Here is a 19,895-nt window from a genome sequence, read left to right as displayed (position 1 = left end):
AATGTCCTGAGAAAGAAAAAAAAAACACTCCTTTTTTCCTGTTTTCTTTTGCTTAGTAACCTTAGTACCAAGAAAAACAGGTAGGCAATAAGGTCTAGTTCTAAGTCCCAACCACAGCTTCTGAACAGTTCAAACCGTAGACTAGACAATGATGGCAAGTGAGAATGATGCCCTTTTACCCCAACTTCAACTAACAGGCTGCCCTTGTGAAATAAGGATGACCAAAAAAAAGGGAAGGTAATACTGCAACAGTGATCCTATAAAAACATTTACTGTAATGACTGATGCAGTCACACAAACGTACTGCCAGCTACACAAAGATAATTTCTTGCAAGAGGTAATCATGACACATGGGAAGATTATCAAAGCAGTATCAAGAGTACAGAGGTAGAAACAACCATCAAGAAGGAACTAGTTCCCTTCTCTGACCTCTGATCTTAGCAGCTTGGGATATCAGAAAGGGCCTTGAAGGCCTGCTGAAAGTCTCTGCTTTTAGTCTGTACCATCTAGCTTAATATGTTTGGAAAGGGTGTAAGGACCAAACAGCTTTGGGAAGACAAATTCTGGTAAAAAGACCTCTTATGATGCATCACAACTCAGTAGGAATACCCACTAACCTGCCCAAGCAAAGTTTTCCCATGCTTTTCATAGCAGTACAAAATGTACTTAGCCATTCACTTGCAAAGAGCTTTAATGGAGACTGTCCTATCCAGTTTTCCTTAGACTAAGGGCAAGCAAAAATGGTACCACTGGCCTAAAGTCCCTGGCTGTATCAGTATAGAACCCAAGTTGACTATGGACTTCCTCCCCCTTTATTTTCAGGCTTGAGGGATATCAGACCACAGTTAACTGGTCTGGGTTAGAGAAATCTCTGAAACCACTTTTGGCATGAAAGAAGGATTAGTTCCCAAGGCTCATTTTATCACTCTGGAGTACTGTCAAAGGCTCCTTGCACATAAGGTCCTGAAATGTTCAAATCCTCATGTATGACTAATGGCAACTAGAACAGCTGGCTTCCAAGATAAGCACATGAGTGTAGCACAGGATAAGAGTAAGGACTCCATGTCAGTTTTCAAGTACAATGCTGAGGTCTCCAAGTTAGAAAGGATAATCCTTCTTACTTGACAGAGATGCAGGATCCCCCTTTAAGGACTGTTATCGGCTAACAGTTCACCAGGGGTATATTCAAAGGTAAGCATGTCACAAAATAATGAAATAAGTACATTCAATGAGGAAATACAATTGCAAACCAGTCTTGATAAAGGTATCAAAGAAGATATACAATTACTACAGCCAACTCCATTTCCGAGTGCAAAATGATGCACAAGCCTTCATTAATGCATTCAGTCCAATAAACCAAACTCCACCAGCTGTAAATATGCTTTGCCCTTTCTTGAGATCAACAGCACATAGCAACTGCCCTGAGCAGCTGATGTCCTGTACAGAGGGAGGAAGTAGTCTGTACACTTGCCAACAAACAATTAGTTTTATCACTTGGTATTCAAATGCTTCCTGCTACAAAGCACCAAAAGAAACCTACAATCAACAAACACATTTAAATATGTATCGAGAATGTCTTGCAAGTCTTTTTTTCTGTTTGGTCAACTTAGAAAAAACTGGAGAAATAAAGGAGGCTGTAGAAGCATAGTACAGTTTTGTACCTACCATAAATGTAGATGTCCGATAGGTATGCATCTGCAGTCATAACATATGGGTTGTCCTGCCTCAGGCAGCCCTTCGGTCGGCCGGATTCCAAAGTCTGGGTCTGGCCTCGGCTGATGTCGCACTTCACCCGACGTCATAGCTCCTGGGGTATAAAGGCATCAGCCTACGCCATTTTCCTCAGTGTTTCTTGCCCCAGATGCCAGGTACCCTCTAGGAAGGCTAAATTTGGATAAATGTAGAAAATTCCAAACAGTAGAAAGCAAAATACATATACATACAAACAAATACACCATAATAGATTCCCCCAGCTAGCTAAAAGAGGGGTAAGTACCCTAGGAATACCACAGAGGGGAAGGAGGGTGGGTAATCCTGACTGCAGATGCATACCTATCGGACATCTACATTTATGGTAGATACAAAACTGTACTATGTCCTTCAAGGATGCATCTGCAGTCATAACATATGGGTAGAATACCATAGCCAAACTGGGGGAGGAGGCACTAAGATAATGATGGTGTAGTTAAGATCCCTTGTAAAACAGCAGTAGCAAAACCTGCTCGGGATCTGGAGTATAAAGGAAGATTGTAATGCTTGGCAAATGTACGCACGGAGCTACAAGTAGCAGCTTCTAAAATGTCTTTGGTAGCCACTCCTCGTAGGAAAGCTGTAGTGGTGGCTGTAGCTCTTGTGGAGTGAGGCCTGATATTTTCAGGAGTTGTCTTCCCATGAAATGAGTAGCAGAATCGAATGCAATTTCCTATCCATTTTGAGATTGTCTGTTTTGAAATTGCTTTTCCTTGCACTCCTGTTGCATATGCTACTAGAAGCTGGTCAGTTTTCTGCTGGCCTTAGTTCTGTCAGATAGTAGCGCAGTTGTCTGTGCACATCCAAGGTGTGTAGTAGTTTTTCCCCCCTGTTCCGTGGGTTGGGGAAGAATGTAGGTAAATGTATAGCTTGGTTCAAGGATACCCTGGAGACCACCTTTGGCATAAAAGTAGGATTGGTTCTCAGAGACACTCTATCCTGATGGAAGATAAGGAAAGGCTGCACTGCCATTAATGCCTGTAACTCAGATACCCTTCTTGCTGAAGTGATTGCTAGCAGGAAGGCAGTTTTCCAAGATAAGAACTGTAAGTCTGCTGTTGCTGCTGGTTCAAAAGGGGGGAGTGTTAATTTTTCTAGCACAAAATTGAGGTCCCATGCAGGCAGAGGTGGTTTCCTTGGAGGCTTTACGTTTTTGATCCCTCTCAAGAATTGCCTGAGGAGAGGATGAGAGAAGACAGGAGGATCCATGTTGTACTCTGCTGATATTGCTGATGCATGAATCTTAATGGAGGAATAGGACAGGCCATTGTGGAACCGTTCTGCTAAGTATTCCAGGATGTGTGCTAGGTTTACCAGTGTGACATTTTCTCCCTTTTCTGCACTCCAAATGAGGAATCTTTTCCATTTGGCTGAATATGTTTTCCTTGTGGAGGGTCTGCGAGCCTCCAGGATAATGTCCTTAACCCTCTGAGATAAATCAGGTTGGTTTTGTTTTATGCAATTTTCCAAGCAGTTAGCTGCAGCGTTTTTAAGTTTGGATGCAGGGTCTTGTAGTTGTTCTGCGTTAGAAGTAAGGGACATAGAGGTAGAGGCCATGAGTGCGTCCGAGACATGCTTCGCAGTAGCGGGTACCAATGTTGTCTTGGCCAGTCTGGAGCTATCAGAATTACCTTTGGCTGTTCCTCTCTGATCTTCAGTAGAACTTTGTACATCAAAGGAAGAGGTGGAAAGGCATATACTGTCAGGGCCTTCCAGCTGAAAGAAAGGGAGTCCACCCTCCAGGCAAGTGGGTGGTATACTCTTGAGCAGAATTTCTTCAGTTGGTGGTTGTGTGGGGAGGCGAACAGGTCTATCTCTGGCATTCCCCATTTTTTTGTTATGGTTTTGAAGATATCTGGATCGTGAGCATCCGTGGTAGTTCTGCTTAAGCTGTCTGCTAGTGAATTCTCTTTTCCTGGTACAAATCTGGCCTGCAGTTGGATGTTAAGATTCAGGCCCAAGTTCCACAGGTCCATTGCCATCCGGCATAGAGGGTATGAATGTGTGCCTCCCTGTTTGTTGATGTACCACATGACTGTGGTATTGTCCGTCCTTATCAGCAGGTGTCCTTGCTGGAGGAATGGTCTGAATGCCTCGATTGCATGCTTCACTGCCAGCATCTCCTTTAGATTTATGTGTAAATTCAGCTGGTCTTGGGACCATAGGCCTTGGATACACTTGTCTTCCATGTGTGCCCCCCAGCCTAGGTCTGAGGCGTCCGTGGTGATGGTCTGCCTTGGATGTGGTTGGTGGAAAGGCAATCCTCTGTTTATCTGACAGGCCTGAGCCCACCACAGGAATTCTTTTTTCAGACATGGAATGATTGGTATCTGGGCTTCTAGACTGTGTTTGTGTTGAGACCATACATTCCTTAGGTACCATTGTAACTTTCTCATATGCAGCCTGGCATGTGGGATCAATATTATGCAGGATGCCATGTAACCTAGGGCCTGCAGGACTTTCCTTGCAGTAAGCTGAGTTTGTGTTGTTAATGCCATGAAATAGACTGGTAGTTGCTTTTGTTTTTCCTCTGTGAGAAAAGCCATCTGAGTTATTGTGTCCAGTTCTGCACCCAAAAATGTTATCCTTTGGGATGGCACTAGTCTTGACTTTTGAATGTTGACTGTGTATCCCAAGGCTTGCAGCAGTTGTATGACATTGGCCAAATCCTTTATTAATTTTGTCTTGTTGTCCGCTTGTATTAGGCAGTCGTCCAGGTATGGGTAAATTTGAATTCCCTGAAGCCTGCAATGAGCAATGACTGATACCAGGCATTTTGTGAATACTCTGGGCGTAGTAGATAAGCCAAAGGGCAATGCTGAGAATTAATAATGCTCTGATCCTGCAAGAAATCTGAGGTGTCTTCTGCAATCTGATCGTATAGGGACGTGCAGGTATGCCTCCTTGAGATCTAGAGTCACCAGCCAAGACTCCTTGCCCAACATGGGAAGAAGTTGCTGTAGGGTCAGCATTTTGAATTTTGGAACAATGAGATATGTGTTCAGTGCGGACAAGTCGAGAATAGGCCTCCATTGATTTTCTTTTCTTGGTACAAGGAATAGTCTGGAGTAAAATCCTTGGCCTCGTTCCATAGATGGTACCTTTTCTATTGCTCTCATCCTTAGTAAGCTGATGATTTGTTTTAGAGCCTCTGATTTCTGGCTTGGTGGAAGGTTTGGCATTCCTCTCTTTTTGGTAGAGTGTGGAAGTGAAACCTGTAGCCCTTGTCTATTGTTTGTAAAGTCCATTTGTCTCCTGTAATGCAATGCCAATTTTTTGAAAATAAAGCTAGCTTTCCGCCCAAGGGTGCGTCCAGTTGTTCCCTGGTAGGCGGAATCAGAGCCAAGTCATTGTGTCTGTCCTGTGGAAGTGGTTGTAGTCGCAGCTGTGGCGGCACTTCTCTGGTTGGCAGGTTGCCACTGACGACCCCTGTAGGCACCCCTTGATTGACCTCTGTCTCTTGGGCGTCTATTTCTGCCTCTCTGTGCTCTGGAGGTGTCTGGAAAGGACCAATTCTTTGAAGGCCAATTTCTGCTAAACCTCGGAGGTTGGACCTGTAAAAAATCCTTGACTGTTTGGACAGATTTTGCTTTTTCTTCCACTTTCTTTAGTACCTCCTGTGCAGGGGAGCCAAACAAACTTTGTTTCTCCATAGGAGCATCTAGGAGTTTAGACTTAACATGGTCTGGTAAGGATTGTTCTTTTAACCAGGCATGCCTTCGAATCACTGCTCCAGTCATAGCTGATCTAAATGAAGCCTCCAGTGCATCACAGCCACATTTTAAGAAATGATTACTGACCTGCTGAGAGTTGTGTACCAAATCCTGAAGGGGCTTACGGTCTAAAGGTTCAGGAGAGGCCAGCTTTTTATTCAGCTGATCTAACAAAAATTCCTGGTACTGTATCATGTGAAATTGACAGTTTAAAGCCCTGGAAGAAAGGGTAGCAGATGTATAAACCTTTGTACCCCATCTCTCTAATGCTCTAGATTCTCTTTCAGAGGGTAGTGGCTTTTTGGCAGAGGCAGCTGCAACACCTTTAGGGCCCTGAGAAATGGTTTCTGGGTCTGCAGCATGAGCCTTATACAAGTGGAAGTGAGAATCCGGGACCCTGTAGTATCTGTCAGGTTTGGCAGGGGCCGGAGGAAGAGAATCAGGGGCAGTACTGGCATCATTGTATGCATCATCAACAACTGATAGTACAGGTGGTATGGCTAAAGGCCTATGCTGTGGTAAGTGTAAAAAAGTCCTTAGCCTTTTCCTAGAATCAGAAAAATCCTGACCCTGCCATTGGAAGTGTTCCCTCATTGAGTGTAGGGTTTCCCCAAATGAAAATTCTTCTGGAGGTGAGGCAGAAGGAATGGAGTCTTCTGCATCAGAATCCTCATAAGGTGAGTATGGGCCTTCCTGATGGTCAGATAAATCTGAACCATCCGAGGAATAGTCAGAGGAGAGAGGTTCAGGGGGTTCAGTCCTAGGCCTCTTTTTAGGAGGGGGTTGAGAGGCCCTGTCTGGGTGAGGTTGGGATCCCCTGATCAGAGAAATAAGGTCCTCAGCAAGGCTGAGAATCTGGGAACTAGAGGTAGGCCTGTGAGAGGGAGCTTTTGTAGGTAAGGCCTTGGAAAGTTTGGCTGCTTTAGCCCTGGAAAAGGCCTTGATAGACATAGAAGCAGGGGGTCTAGCTGCCCCACGTGCAGGAGAAGAGATGTCCAACGGAATAGTGTCAGACAAATCTTGTGTGCCTGCTTCTTCAGCAGGAATTTCTGTAGCCGACTCAGCCATGGCCTGTGTGGCCTCGGTTATCGGAGGCATGCTTTCGGCCAAAGGGAGAACCGAGGTCTCGGTTTCAGCCGAAACCGAGACACTCGCGGTAGGCCTAACCGTGGTTTCAGCCGAAACTGCGGGCCGCGAGTGTCGGTCCTTTTCCTTGCGTTTTTTAGCTAAATGTGTAGTCGGAGTCTCCGACGGCATTTTATATGCAAAAGTGGAGCCAAAAAACTCTTCTGCAAACTCCGACCGACGTCTGAGTGTCTGTCGGTTGAAGGAAGCACAAGCTAAACAAGCTGATACGTCGTGGTCTGGGCCTAAGCAAGGAAGGCAGTAAGAGTGGAAATCCTTATGAGGTATTCGTTTCCCACAAGTTAAACAATTATTTACTTTGTCTGACATTGGCTGAGGCAAGAAAGAGTCCCCAACGGGGTACTTAGCTTTTTTAGAAGTCTTCGGTAGTTGAAATCTCTGGATCTGACCGACCGGCACTTGCGAACAGCTTCTGCTTCGGGCACCACGCGGCAAGAAAGACTGAGGAAAATGGCGTCGGCTGATGCCTTTATACCCCAGGAGCTATGACGTCGGGTGAAGTGCGACATCAGCCGAGGTCAGACCCAGACTTTGGAATCCGGCTGACCGAAGGGCTGCCTGAGGCAGGACAACCCATATGTTATGACTGCAGATGCATCCTTGAAGGACATCAGCATACAGACACATACGAGTCACCTATATTCTTAAGGCTGTACAAATCTTTCCATCCAATCTAAGTTGATTTTTTTTTTAAATATGAAAATTAGCTACAGCCCAACTGTGCTCTTCTTCAAACAAAACAAACACTGAAGGTGGTACTCTTTGGGGTCTTATTGCAAAGTTTTTGTCACTACTTCCTGAATTAAAAACATTTCAAAAAGTCCTATTCAGTTGGGTGCCGGGCTGGCAACTTGACACTGTAAAACTCCACTACCAATCATGAGCGAACAGGTGATCCGCTGTGGTGACCCATAACCGGGAAAAGCTGAAAGAAGAAGAAGCAGCACTGCTCAAGACCTGCACCTAGAGGTGTGTCCGATGAACACAAAGCTGGAGGAGTGACCATTCATTTCAGCAGGAAGGATAGAACCATGCAGGATAAGTCACTGCACTCTAACAGCCAGCCACAATTTATTGGTCAGTGTACAAGACTGCAACATGCCTCTTGGGACACGCAAACAAGGGAAAAGATCTGGCCACATGACTGAAGTTTACCCTTGGTTTAATCCCATTCACATTGTGAATTTTTATAGCAAAGATCCTTATGATGAACATATTTTAAACTAACTTTGATACTTAGGTTAAAAAGTGACTTTATTCACGAGGCTGTGAAACAGAATCAGAATCTAAAAAGAAAAAGCTACTTGCTGCTACACTGGCATGTGCAACTTATTTGGAAAGTTGAAGTACATCCAAGTTTACAATGCAGCTAAATACTAAGATGTGCAGTAAGAGGGGCGAGGAAGGAAAACACTGTAAATGGGCTATCAACTAACAAATGTCTACAGATTAAAACTGGTGTGAATATTCTTTACCTCTTTTAAAAACTAGTGCAATGCCAATATTAAAATCAACAAAATTACCTTTCTACTGGTGGCATAAGTGAAGGTGGTGGAGGTCCTGGTGGTGGTGGAAAACCTGCAAAATAAAAACAATTTCATTTTTAATATTTAAGCAAAAAAATCTGCAAAACAGAAAACATAAAAAATGTCTGATGCAAATTAAAATGTATGAGAAAATATGATCATTATGATTAAAATGGGGAGATTCATCTCTGCTGAGCATTTGTTGGGCCAAGATGCTATGACAGTGGTATTATTCTGAAGTACTCCCCAAATGGGAACGTGAAGAATTTCATACAAAAGAATGGGTCTGCTTCAAGTCATGCCTATAAAAAAAGTCAGAGGCAATAAGCTCACTGTACTGCTATGTAAGGTTGATCTTTCCTATACGTATCCTACATTCCCAGTACAGTGTTTCCATGCAAAATTTACAGTTGTGTACGAGTTTGAATTCCTGACTGCTGCAGTAGTCTTTACACTATGTCAGTTATTTCCTGTTTAGGGAAACAGGCCAGCTTCAAAAGCTGTGGTTCCCCCCCTTTCATTCGGGCTGCTGACTGGCTAATCCCAAAGAGGGAAATCAGCAAGTGAAGTATTCTAATCATACCTCTCAACTGTCCAGATTTTCACAGAATGTCCAGATTTTTGCATCATATTTTTAGCCTGTTACTCATAAAACTTGAGGTTTTCTAGATTTTTGTGGAAAATTAGTGAGGACTGAATTCACTAAATAATGACAAACATTTGAATTTCAGACTTCATATCCTTCAGAAAATGCATGGTAATACAAGACCTTTTATTCCTAGCAACTTTATAAGTTTATAAGAGGAATATTTGAATGTTGCCCCCTCATTATAGTTCTCTTTATCCAGATTTTTTGTGCTAATATGTTGAGAGCTATGACTCTAATGGACATACATGCCCATACAGGGACAGAAGAGCCTAACAATCCTGAATCCAATCACCAACAACAATAAAACATACACAGTAGAAACAAACACAAACCTACTTTACATCCCAACTACAACTATATACAAAGAGTAGCAAGGTGGAGTGTGGGTGCAGCTACCTGCAGCAGTGAGGACTTCGAACATCTACTGGTATGTGTAAGTGCAACTTACTCAACTACATCTCATAAGCTCCACAAGAGTGGTTATGTTACAACACAGGTTCTCAGGCTGTTACAGTATACCTCCACAAAACCAAATAAAAGTTCACGAGCCAACCGTCAATATCAAAAAGTATTTCTGGGATGCATGAGTGGTGCTTGATGAAACTGGCTGCCTTCTCGGATTACTCCATTTATACAAAAGTTAAAAACCACTACATTATGCAATAAAAAGCTTTTTAATTTTTTTTTTCAAAACACAGTTGCTTTATTTCTATATATTTACTAATACAGGTCTGGTACAATCTTCATGCATGGTACTCTCTCTTCTGGCTGTCGGCCCATGTTCCAGAAATTACATTATGATTCATGTACATTATCAAATTGTTCACTATAGAGATGGCACAGACCAGCACCAGAAGCTATAGTTTCCAGAGCTACGTTCATAACATTCATACTTCAAACCTTGTCATATGTTTTAGTACTCTTATAGTACCCTCTCTCTTCAGCCTCATTTCCCCTTTATCCCTGTCCACCAAGTATGGCTTCCCAGTGTATCAACTTCTTCATATGCAGTCGGCTGGGTTTATGTTTCGTCACACTTGCTTCCATCATATCCACTACCTCAATTCTTGGCTCCTTATTGGCCATCCCTAAACTAGTTATTCCTTTTTTGGCAATAATTTATAATTGGACTCAATGCTTTTCATGCCATTGTCCATGCACCTCTTCTACCCACATCAAAAGAAAAGAAAGTGTGTTTCTGTTATTTGCCAACCCCTCCCAGTATCTTCTCAACATGGTTTTCTAGTTACTTTTTAATATTCACTAACTTTTCAAACCTCCAAAACAGGATTCCACACCTCCAACAATTCTGGATAATCTCTGGTAAAAATACTATGCAATCTGGCAAGGATACAAAAATACTTGTACAGGCATTTCCATGTGAAGATTCTGAAATTCACTGCTTTTGTTGCTACTCTAGGGGCTATACATATTTGCACCCACTGCTCATCTGCTAGCTTTTGCCTCTACTGCCGGATTCCTTTCTTTTTACATTTATCACCAATAAGCACCCCATACAGCCTGCTCACTACTGTTTTATTAATAGCTTCCTCTGTTCTGGCTTCTATCAATATCATCATCAAATCTGGTATTTTTCCTTAATTCTGCATCATGCTTAATCAGGATGCCATGCAGCCCCTTGTACTCCACTCTCTCTTGCTCTTCCATACAACTCATACTTCAGCAGTTCTTCCCCAACTCATCTATTTATTTATTTGTGTCTTTTGGTAACCGAGTTAGTCCAGATGGGCTAGTGGCCCATTTTCAGTGGAGACCAGAGGAGAAAAGCTCCACAAAAAGAAACAAGTAAAGTATACAATAAGCAGCTTCCCAAAAATATAATGTATTCCCTCACACCACCCTTTCAACACCTGACTAACTTTGTCACGGATCACCCAGGAAGTAGAGGGTCGAGAATGGAAAGCCTGCAACAATACAGACTCCTCAGAGGAAGGGTTGGTGGGCTTCCTGTCTCCCCACTGCTTTAAAATTTCCAGTATGTCTCCAAAGGAGACATCCTCAGGGGGGCGACTGTGGGGACCCTTCCCCTTCATCATAGTCTGTATCTTCGGTAAGAGATTCCTTGGGGGAATCTGTGAACTTCCTCTTGTACAATCTCTTACGTGGTACCTCCTCAGCAGGGACATCTGAGAAGGACTCTGAAGAGTGGGCACTTTCTGGGAGGGTATCTTGAGGTTTCCGTGCTCGATGTCACAGAGTAGTGGACTGTGTCAGCTACGTTTCAGAGGACAGACACATATATGGGTCTCTGGCTCTGAAGGAACTAGCTGAGAACCTGTAGTGGCAAGTGCCCTCTTCATCACCTGGAAAGTGGGCCCACCCAAAGAGGGGTGGGAGCCCGGAACTGAGAAAGAACTTTGGGACCAGGGACACACCCCGCTCCGATGACCCACCCCAGGTAAGGAGCCACAAGAGGACTTGGTGCTGCCAAGACAACCGAAACCACAGAAGACGGCGCCATGGAAAAAATAGGCACAACACTTGGGATCACTGTGCTGACAGACCAGTCATGGCCCGGCTCCAACTGAGTCGATGGCCATAGGCTAGGACTCCGGAGTCATATTAAGGTCTAGAAATGGAACCGAAGAAGCTGGTACCGGGATAGGCATCAGTATTGAGGTGGTCTCGGATACCTCCAAGGAGGTCGAAGTAGGAATATATGTCAGAGTCTATGGAGAAAATTCTTGGCTTCGGGTGGGAGAAAGGATTTGGAAGGAGTTGGAATTCCTCTGGCTGCCAAGAGCTGATCCACTAGTCTCACTACACTGAATTCCGAAAGGCTCCTAGAGTAGAGGGTTGACATATCAGACAGAGAATCAAGGCGTTCTAGAAAATGGACTGCACTGTTGTCCAAAAAAGAGATCTGCTGACAGGGAGCATTGGGTCCGAGGTAATATTTCACCTTTCGGCACTGTGGTAAGTTGCATAGGAGGGGGAGGGGTAGTAACCTGAGTTGGGAATAGTATTTTTGATGTTCTTCATTTTGGTTTGTGGAGTTTACTAGTTTGGATGTTTTTAGTGTTGATAGTATTTCTGATGCCGAAAGGGGCATCAGTACTGTAGAAAAGGTTTGTATCGTAGAAGATGAAGTTTTGGGTGGTTCCGTAGTCAGCAGTGGTACCATAGTAGGTGCTTGAGGAATTGGTGCTGATGACAGTACCGCAGTTGATGGTTGAGGCCTTGGTACAGACAGTGGCACCGTAGAAGGGGTTTGAGGTCCTGTTGCTGAGATTGCTGGTGTCAGTTTAGAAGTTCTACCTTTGGTTCCGTAGATTTAACAGATTTATGTCACTAATATGTGGAGAGGAAGGTACAGATTGACTCCACTTTTTGTGTTCCTTTTTTAGGAGGGGTTCAGCCCTCCGTTTCAGATATAGCCTCCGAGAAAGAAGTTTTTAGACCACCTTTGAGGAAAACTTGTATTTTTTTCTTTCTGTCAAGGTACAGGTGCTAAAGACCTTACATATGTCGCATGGGGGGTTAACGTTTCAGATGCGGTACCCAGAGACACTAAACACAAGAAAAAATGACTATCTGAATTTGGCATTTTCCTGCTGCACTGATCACACTGCTTAAAGCATGTTCCTTTTTTATCAGCCATCATGAATAATAAACCATCACTTGCCCAACAATATGTCCAAAGAAATCAGCAAAATACACACACAGTGAAGGAGGTTTTAACCAACAATGGTAAAAAAAGAAATACCTAACGGGTAAAGAAAGGGAGAAAAGGGAGGGGGGATACCAGCAATGGTATTGAAAGTTATCTCAGAGGTAAAGTAAGGCCTGTACCAGCAATGGTACGAAGAATACCACAAAACTTGGCAAAGAAATAAGAAGAAAGTAGCAAGGGAAACAAACTCTAAATGACTACTAAAGAATTAGACATTTCACAAGGTAAACGAGAAAAAAATTTAAAGTATACATTTTTAAATGACTTGGATTGAGAGCGGGCCTGACGCGTCTTGATACTACATGCGCCAAACGAGATATGGGGTGATGGAGGGGCACTATGGGTAAGCTTAGCTCGAGAGTCGTTTGGCTGGCGCGAGCTTGTTATAACGGACTACTTGGTTCTGAGGACAGAACAGATACCCATCAGTAATGAATGAATGAAGATTAACAACATCAGACCCAGGAATTTATGCTCGTTTCCTGCCTCAACATGCATCATGTGCATCTTAATTATATTACTAAATGTTTGTTTCCCTTTCACAAATCCACAATGATGCATATTTATTATTTTTAGAAGGGAATTATTTACTGCTGTATTCACCAAAATTGCTCTGAATGTTTTACAGTCAAGATTTATAACAGAAACTGGACAATACGAGTTTGAACTTGCAGGGTCTTTCCCCTTCCTTTAAGGTCTCAAGTTTAATTCTGTTGGCGCCAAAAAAAAAAAAAAAAAAAAAAACAAACAATTAATACAAATCAAAGTCTAAACCAACTGTATTTGAATTACTGAATAATAGAGAGATAAAAGGACTGGAATAGAGGTCTTTAGAAAAGGGAAGTAGCAAATTACATAGAAATAAATGGAAATCTGTGTTAACAATACATGCATAATAATGTTCAGTAGGAGGAAGAGGAGTGAGGTTTAAGGGAAGGCAGGAATTCAGCAATTTATATAATGTTGGACTGATAATACTTGGACAAGATATGTGATGTACATTATTCAATGCAAACTTGGCAAAACCTAGAAATGTGCACAATGATTTGCCAGTCCAACCAGCATGCTCATTGTAAATCAAACATAACCTAAGTAAGAAGTCTGGCTGCTAACGTGTCATGGAGTGGCGACTTCAAATCAACAAAACCCTTCAAGAAACACCTCATCGGCAAGCACAATACACAGTGAAACTCCTCTCACAATGGAAAGTCTGTTTTATTTATTTTATTTTTTTATTTAACATTTGTTGACCGGGAAAGTCCGACTAGGTTCCACAGAGCCTGTTTTCAGCGGAGGCCCGTGGAGAAATGTTCCAGATGCATGTCTTTGGAACAAATACAAAATACCGAACATCCTAAATGAAATAAAAACTTTAAAAAACACCTTACCTGCATACAATAGACTATACCTGCTCAGCTTCCTAAGCTGTCTCACATGAAAACGTGACATAAAACCATTTTAAACAAAAAAAAAGAAAAAAAAAGAAATATTGCCACTGACTGTGAGCCTCTGTATCTGATTAAGTTTAACACATTCCCCACATGCAACAACAGACTAACTCCTTGTCTTCCTCAGCTAAGGTACTATACAAAAGTAACAAAATCATTTAAAAAAAACATTGCCACTGACTGTGAACCTCTGTATTTGACTTTAAACAAAAAGCTAAAAGTTTGAAGGATATCCTTTTTTATACTCACTGTAGCTTCAGACACATTCAGTAAGCAAAAATTAGGTCAAAAACTAAACCAAATACCTTTGAGAAAAGAAAAACAATTACAGTATGTTTTCCCCTGTCATTTCTACTTCCCTCCATTTAACAGCTACAAAAATGGCTTTCCTGCACTTAAAGTTTAACCACCACTACGGACACCACATTAATACCCATGCTCCCCTGTTTTATTACATCTCTTCACAAGCCTGCATGAGCCTTCTTATACAAAAACACTATAAATGGAGAAAGAAAAAAAAAATAAAAACAAAAAATGGAAGTAAACTTCAACCTAGTAATTGATAGTGGAAGAGAAGAAATATTGGACAACATACCAGAAGCCTTAACAAAACAGTCAACAAGCAGGGAAGTTCTCCAACTGCAAGAACAGGAAGTACTGCAACACAAGTCCCATAGACAAGACAACAATGTGGCAACTCATACACTTCAGAGAGGTAAAACAACATTTCAAACCAATACCACACAGAAACCTAAGAAATAAAAATACAAGAACTGGAAAAAGAAGAAGCAAGTACAAGAAAACAAACACACCGGGCTATAAACATATTTCAAAACTGGCAAAAACAAAAAAAACTACAGTATAGACTTGCACACTATTACACCAGAAAACTTAAACTCAGTACTTAGAGAATTCTATGCTACAGTACGAAGCACAAAAGGAAAAGAATATGTAATGCATGCATTTTGTATCACTACATGCAGGACTCAACAGATACATAAACAACCCACCATTAAATGGAAAGATTAACATAATTACAGATATACATCTAACAAATGCAAATGATGTGTAAATCAGTAATTAAAAATTACAGAAGACAAGGAAAAGATGCAGCAGAAGTACAGTTGTGTACCTACCATAAATGTAGATGTTCGAGTGTATTCTTGTAACCTTGAGACACAATATCCAGAACCCATTTGTCTTGGGTGATTATATGCCAATTTTGTGGAAAAAGAGCTAGTTTTTCCCCTAAGAGAGCTGCCAAAAGGTAAGTGCTTGGCATGTGAATGGGGAAGTCATTGGGACGGTTTCCTATAAGGTTGTGACTTGTCTTCACCTCCTTTTGGGGTAGAAGCACCCCACTGTCGTGGTCTGTAAGAGCCTTGGGGCTGAGATCTGCCTCTTGGGGGTCTGTATCTGCCTCTTTGTGGTCTTGTCTGACACTGGAAAGGACCAATTTTTAGAAGGCCAATTTCTGCTAAATCGAAGTGGCTGTACATGTAAGAAATCCTTCACTGTTTGCATAGATTTTGCCTTATCCTCCATTTTCTTTAATACCTCTTCTGCCTTAACACCAAACAAGATATCATGCTGTAAAGGAGCATCCAATAATTTTGCCTTAACATGATCAGGTAAACCTTGTTCTTTTAACCAAGCATGCCTTCGAATCACAGATCCTGTAACTGCGGCTCTACAAGAAGCCTCTAATGAATCAAAACCACATTGCAGAGTATGTTTTCCCACTTGTTCAGCTGCATGCAATACATCCTGCATTTCCTTATAGTCAGGACTTTCTGAGCTTGTAAGCATTTTCTGTTTTAACAGAGACATTAAATATTGTTGGTATTTAAGCATGTGGAACTGGCAATTTAAAGCCCTTACTGCTAAAGTTGCAGAAGTGTAAACTTTCTTCCCCCATCTATCTAATGCTCTAGAATCCCTGTCAGAGGGAACTGGATTTTTAGCAGTGGAAGCCTTTACCCCCTTGGGACCCTGGGAAATAGTCTCTGGGTCAGCAGCAGGGTTTTTATAAAGAACTTTGCGAGAGTCAGGGACTCTGTAGGACCTATGTGGCTTGACTGGTGCTGGGGGCAAAGAATCGGGGGTTAAACTGGATTCAGAGAACACATCATCCACAATATCTAACACAGGCAGAATAGCCAGGGGCCTGTGCTGAGGCAATAAAAGAAAATCTCTGAGCCTTTTCTTGGATTCTGCATAATCCTGGCTCTCCCAATGGAAATGCTCCCTCATGGTATGTAAAGTTTCCCCAAGAGAGTAATCCTCAGGAGGAGAGGCTGAAGGGATAGATTCTTCAGTATCAGAGTCCTCATAGGGGGGTAAAGAGTATCCCTGGTCTGAAAAGGAATCAGAAGAAATGGAAACCTGGTCAGAGGAATCATAGTCTGTATCCTGCCTAGGCCTTTTATCAGGAGGGGGATGGGAACCCCTGATCAGAGTAATAAGGTCTTCGGCCATTTTGAGCATTTGTTTTTTAGGCATGGATGCCTGCCCAGGTGAATGCTGTACTTGTTTCTTTGTCTTTAATGGAGTTTTAGACTTAGTTGTTGTTTTAATGGTAAGCTGTGAAGGTCTGAAAACACCCTCAGAAGCAGATGCCTGCTCAGCAGCTCCGGACACATCTGAGGGGTTTAATTTCCGTAGGCCCAATACCTTGAGTTTCCAGAGGCGTAGAAATCTCCAGGTGGGAGTCGGAGGCGGCCTATAGCTCTGAGGTAGCAGGTGTCAGGGGCTGCGAATGCGCCTCACTGAGAACTGGCGAACCGGCGACTGGCCTAGAAGAGGCTTCATCGTCAGTTTTGGACTTCGGATGCCTGTCCTTATCTTTGTCTTTGTGTTTTTTGTGTATTCCGGTCGTCGGTTGTTCAGATGGCATGGTATAATTGAACCTTCGACCAAAATAATGGCGAGCAAAATCAAACAGACGTTTAATAGTGCGCTTGTTAAATCTAGCGCAAAACCGACAATTAGTGACATCGTGGTCTGGGCCTAGGCATGGAATACAGTAAGAATGAAAATCCTTATGAGGTATTTGCTTCCCACAAGAAATACAATTATTAACTTTTACTGACATCGGTCTGAGGCAAGAAAAAGTTTCCCGAACAGGGTACTTAGCTTTATTGAAGACTTTGGTTCTGAAATTCGAATTTGAAAATCTCAGGAATCGGCCGACCGGCACTTGCGAACTGCTTTTGCTTCGGGCACCGCGTGGCAAGAAAGACTGAAGAAAATGGCATCGGCTGCATCTTATATACCCCTGGCGCACTGATGTCAGGGAAGAAGCGACAGCAACAGACGCCGGACCAAGACTTTGGAACTCTGGCCGCCTGTGGGACCACCTGACGGCAGGATAACCCAAGTGTAATGACTGCAGCAGTGAAACACAATGAACATCTCCACATGCCAGACTGAACTGGGCTTGCAAAAGATTCATTGGGAATAACAACTGTGAAATACTTGCCATTATCGGACTCGGAAGATCAATATGTCAAGTTTACACCAATCATGATATAACTGTTCACTGTAACAGATGTTTGAGTAGACTCACTTGCAGTATTCAAGACAAGTGGAACATCTACAGCAGAAATATTGTCCAAAATGATTTATAGAATTCCACAACCCCCCCCGGGCTGGGCTGACACTAGGTTCCTGCTATAAAAGCCTGTACCACCTTATCAGCCAAGTTTCTGCAGAACACCCTGTATTTCACATAACCAAGAGACACTTTTCCACTGTTCTGCACAGAACAGCAGAGATTCCGCATTACAGTTTGACTGCCTCGTATACCACAATTACAGACAATTGTCACTGCAGTACATCAGCCAGTCAAATAAAAGTCTCCTAATGCAAAGCTAGCCAATTAAAAGGCACAAAATTCATCCAACTGCGTGTTTATACAGTTATTGTGCCAATGCAACACCTTCAAAAAGGGTATCACAGGGCACCGAGATTTACTAGCACTCCAGGAACTGAACATTCTTCAATCGTGGGCAAGGGAGGACAAACCAAAGTGACCAGCTGTTGGATCTTAGGATGTGCTGCCATGCATGTAGGATACCACCACTGACCTGAAAACAAAAGAGCTATGGTTAATACTTTAAAATGTCTTTGATTTTCTTTTGTATACAGTGCAATTGGGAAGATCGTGCCATGGTGGTCCTGCTGCTGGGACTAAGAAGTTATGCACTCACCATAACGTTCCATCTGAGTAGGTATCTTCATTTGTCTGCAACCTTTGGGATACGGATCCGATCTCGGATCCGAGCCGGCAACTATCATAGCATAGATCCGAGCTCCTAGCTCCTCCCCTTACCCATAATCCCCTGCCTACCCTGACTGACCTCATATCAAGTTTGCCCCATAGCACAGCTGATAAAAGTGTCCCAAAGGAAACAGATGCTAATAACCACAAGAACGATCATTTTGGTCAGGGGGAAGGAGGGGGGGATGGTTGCAGACAAATGAAGATACCTACTCAGATGGAATGTTATGGTGAGTACATAACTTCTTAATCTGAAGTAGGGACTTCATTTGTCAGCAACCTTTGGGACAGAGTCCCCAGCTACCTAAATCTTGGGTGGCCTTCATGGAAGGATATTCCGGAGCACCGCAGAGCCAAAGGACGCCCTACCTCGGGAGACAACATCTATTTTATAGTGGCTGATAAAGGTGTGAGATGAAGCTCAAGTGGCTGCGGAACAAATGTCATCCAGTGGAACCCTAGCTTGAAAGGCCGCAGATGTGGCAACGGCCCTAGTAGGATGAGCATGGACTCCTTGAGGTGCAGGCCTTCCCGAGCTCTGATATGCTAAGAGAATACAACTAGAGATCCATCAAGAGAGAGAAACTTTAGAAACTGGTTTTCAAAATTACTTTTGGCAAAAGAGATAAAGAGCAGATCGGATTGCCTATGATCAGCAGTTCTATGAATATAAAAACGTAGTTGTCTGTGTACGTCTAAGGAATGCAGCTTGTACTCTCCTTTGTTTTGAAAGTTGGGGAAAAACACTGGAAGATTGATAGATTGACTGATGTTCGCTTTTGAAGATACCTTAGGTAGGAAGGACGGACTGATCCTGAGGTAAACCCTATCCGGGTGAAAGACCAAATATGGTGGTTTGACACAAAAAGCTTGCAATTCCGATACTCTTTTGGCTGAAGTTATGGCCACCAAAAAGGCTGTCTTCCAAGACAGAAATTTGAGATCAACCGTGGCCGCCGGTTCGAAAGGGGGACCAGTCAAGGCCTGTAAGACTAAGGATAAATCCCATGGAAGTACCACCTCTTTGACTAGAGGCCTAAGGAGGAAGGTACCCTTGAGGAAGGTCTTACACAGTTTGGAAGTGATAAGAGGGCCAGACTCTTGCCCCACGTGATAGTATGAGATTGCTGCAAGTTGTATCTTGACTGTGGAAGAACTAGCCCCCTGGTGAAAGAGAGAGGTTAGAAAATCTAGAACCGACGCTATCGGAGCTGTAAAAGGGTCTAAACGACGGTGTTCTGCCCAAATGGTGAAGCGTTTCCACTTACTCCGATAAACCCTCCTGGTGGAAGGCTTGTGAGCTGCTACAAGAATGGCTTTGACCGGTGATGAGATCCCGGGAGTCCTTATGAGGAGTGGAACTGGAGCAACCAAGCCGTCAGCTTGAGGTTGACCACGTTCGGAGTCGGAAGGTCGAGAGGGTGAGAAATGAGATCCGGGAGGGGATCCAGAATCCATGGTGGATACACTAGGTGAGACCATAGGTAAGGGAACCACGTCTGACGAGGCCAGAATGGGGCAATGAGGATCATCTTGCTCCCCAACTGCCTGGCTTTCTGCAATAATTTCAACATCAGGGGAAGAGGAGGGTAAGCATAAAACAGACCGGGAGGCCAAGCATGAACTAGAGAGTCTCTCGGGGTCTCCACCAAAGGGGGGATCAGAGCGAAGTAATCGTTGCATTTGGT

General features: G+C 43.1%; 1 protein-coding gene across 3 annotated transcripts in view; it reads right to left on the bottom strand.

The window, feature by feature from the left end:
• Window positions 1–19,895, bottom strand: part of FIP1L1 (factor interacting with PAPOLA and CPSF1) — a gene marked incomplete in the record, with an annotated part of 1,650,449 nt that overhangs the window by 501,683 nt on the left and 1,128,871 nt on the right. For all 3 annotated transcript variants that reach the window (XM_044061425.1, XM_044061426.1, XM_044061427.1), the window contains 1 exon segment: window positions 8,132–8,186. In XM_044061425.1, the coding sequence (XP_043917360.1) occupies window positions 8,132–8,186 (55 nt within the window).

Source organism: Protopterus annectens, chromosome 2.part0 (genome assembly GCF_019279795.1).
Source record: "Protopterus annectens isolate FY-2018-M chromosome 2.part0, PAN1.0, whole genome shotgun sequence".
NCBI lineage: Eukaryota > Metazoa > Chordata > Ceratodontiformes > Protopteridae > Protopterus > Protopterus annectens.
The sequence above is the reverse complement of the archived record's forward strand: the minus strand, read 5'-3'. Positions and strand labels throughout refer to the sequence as shown.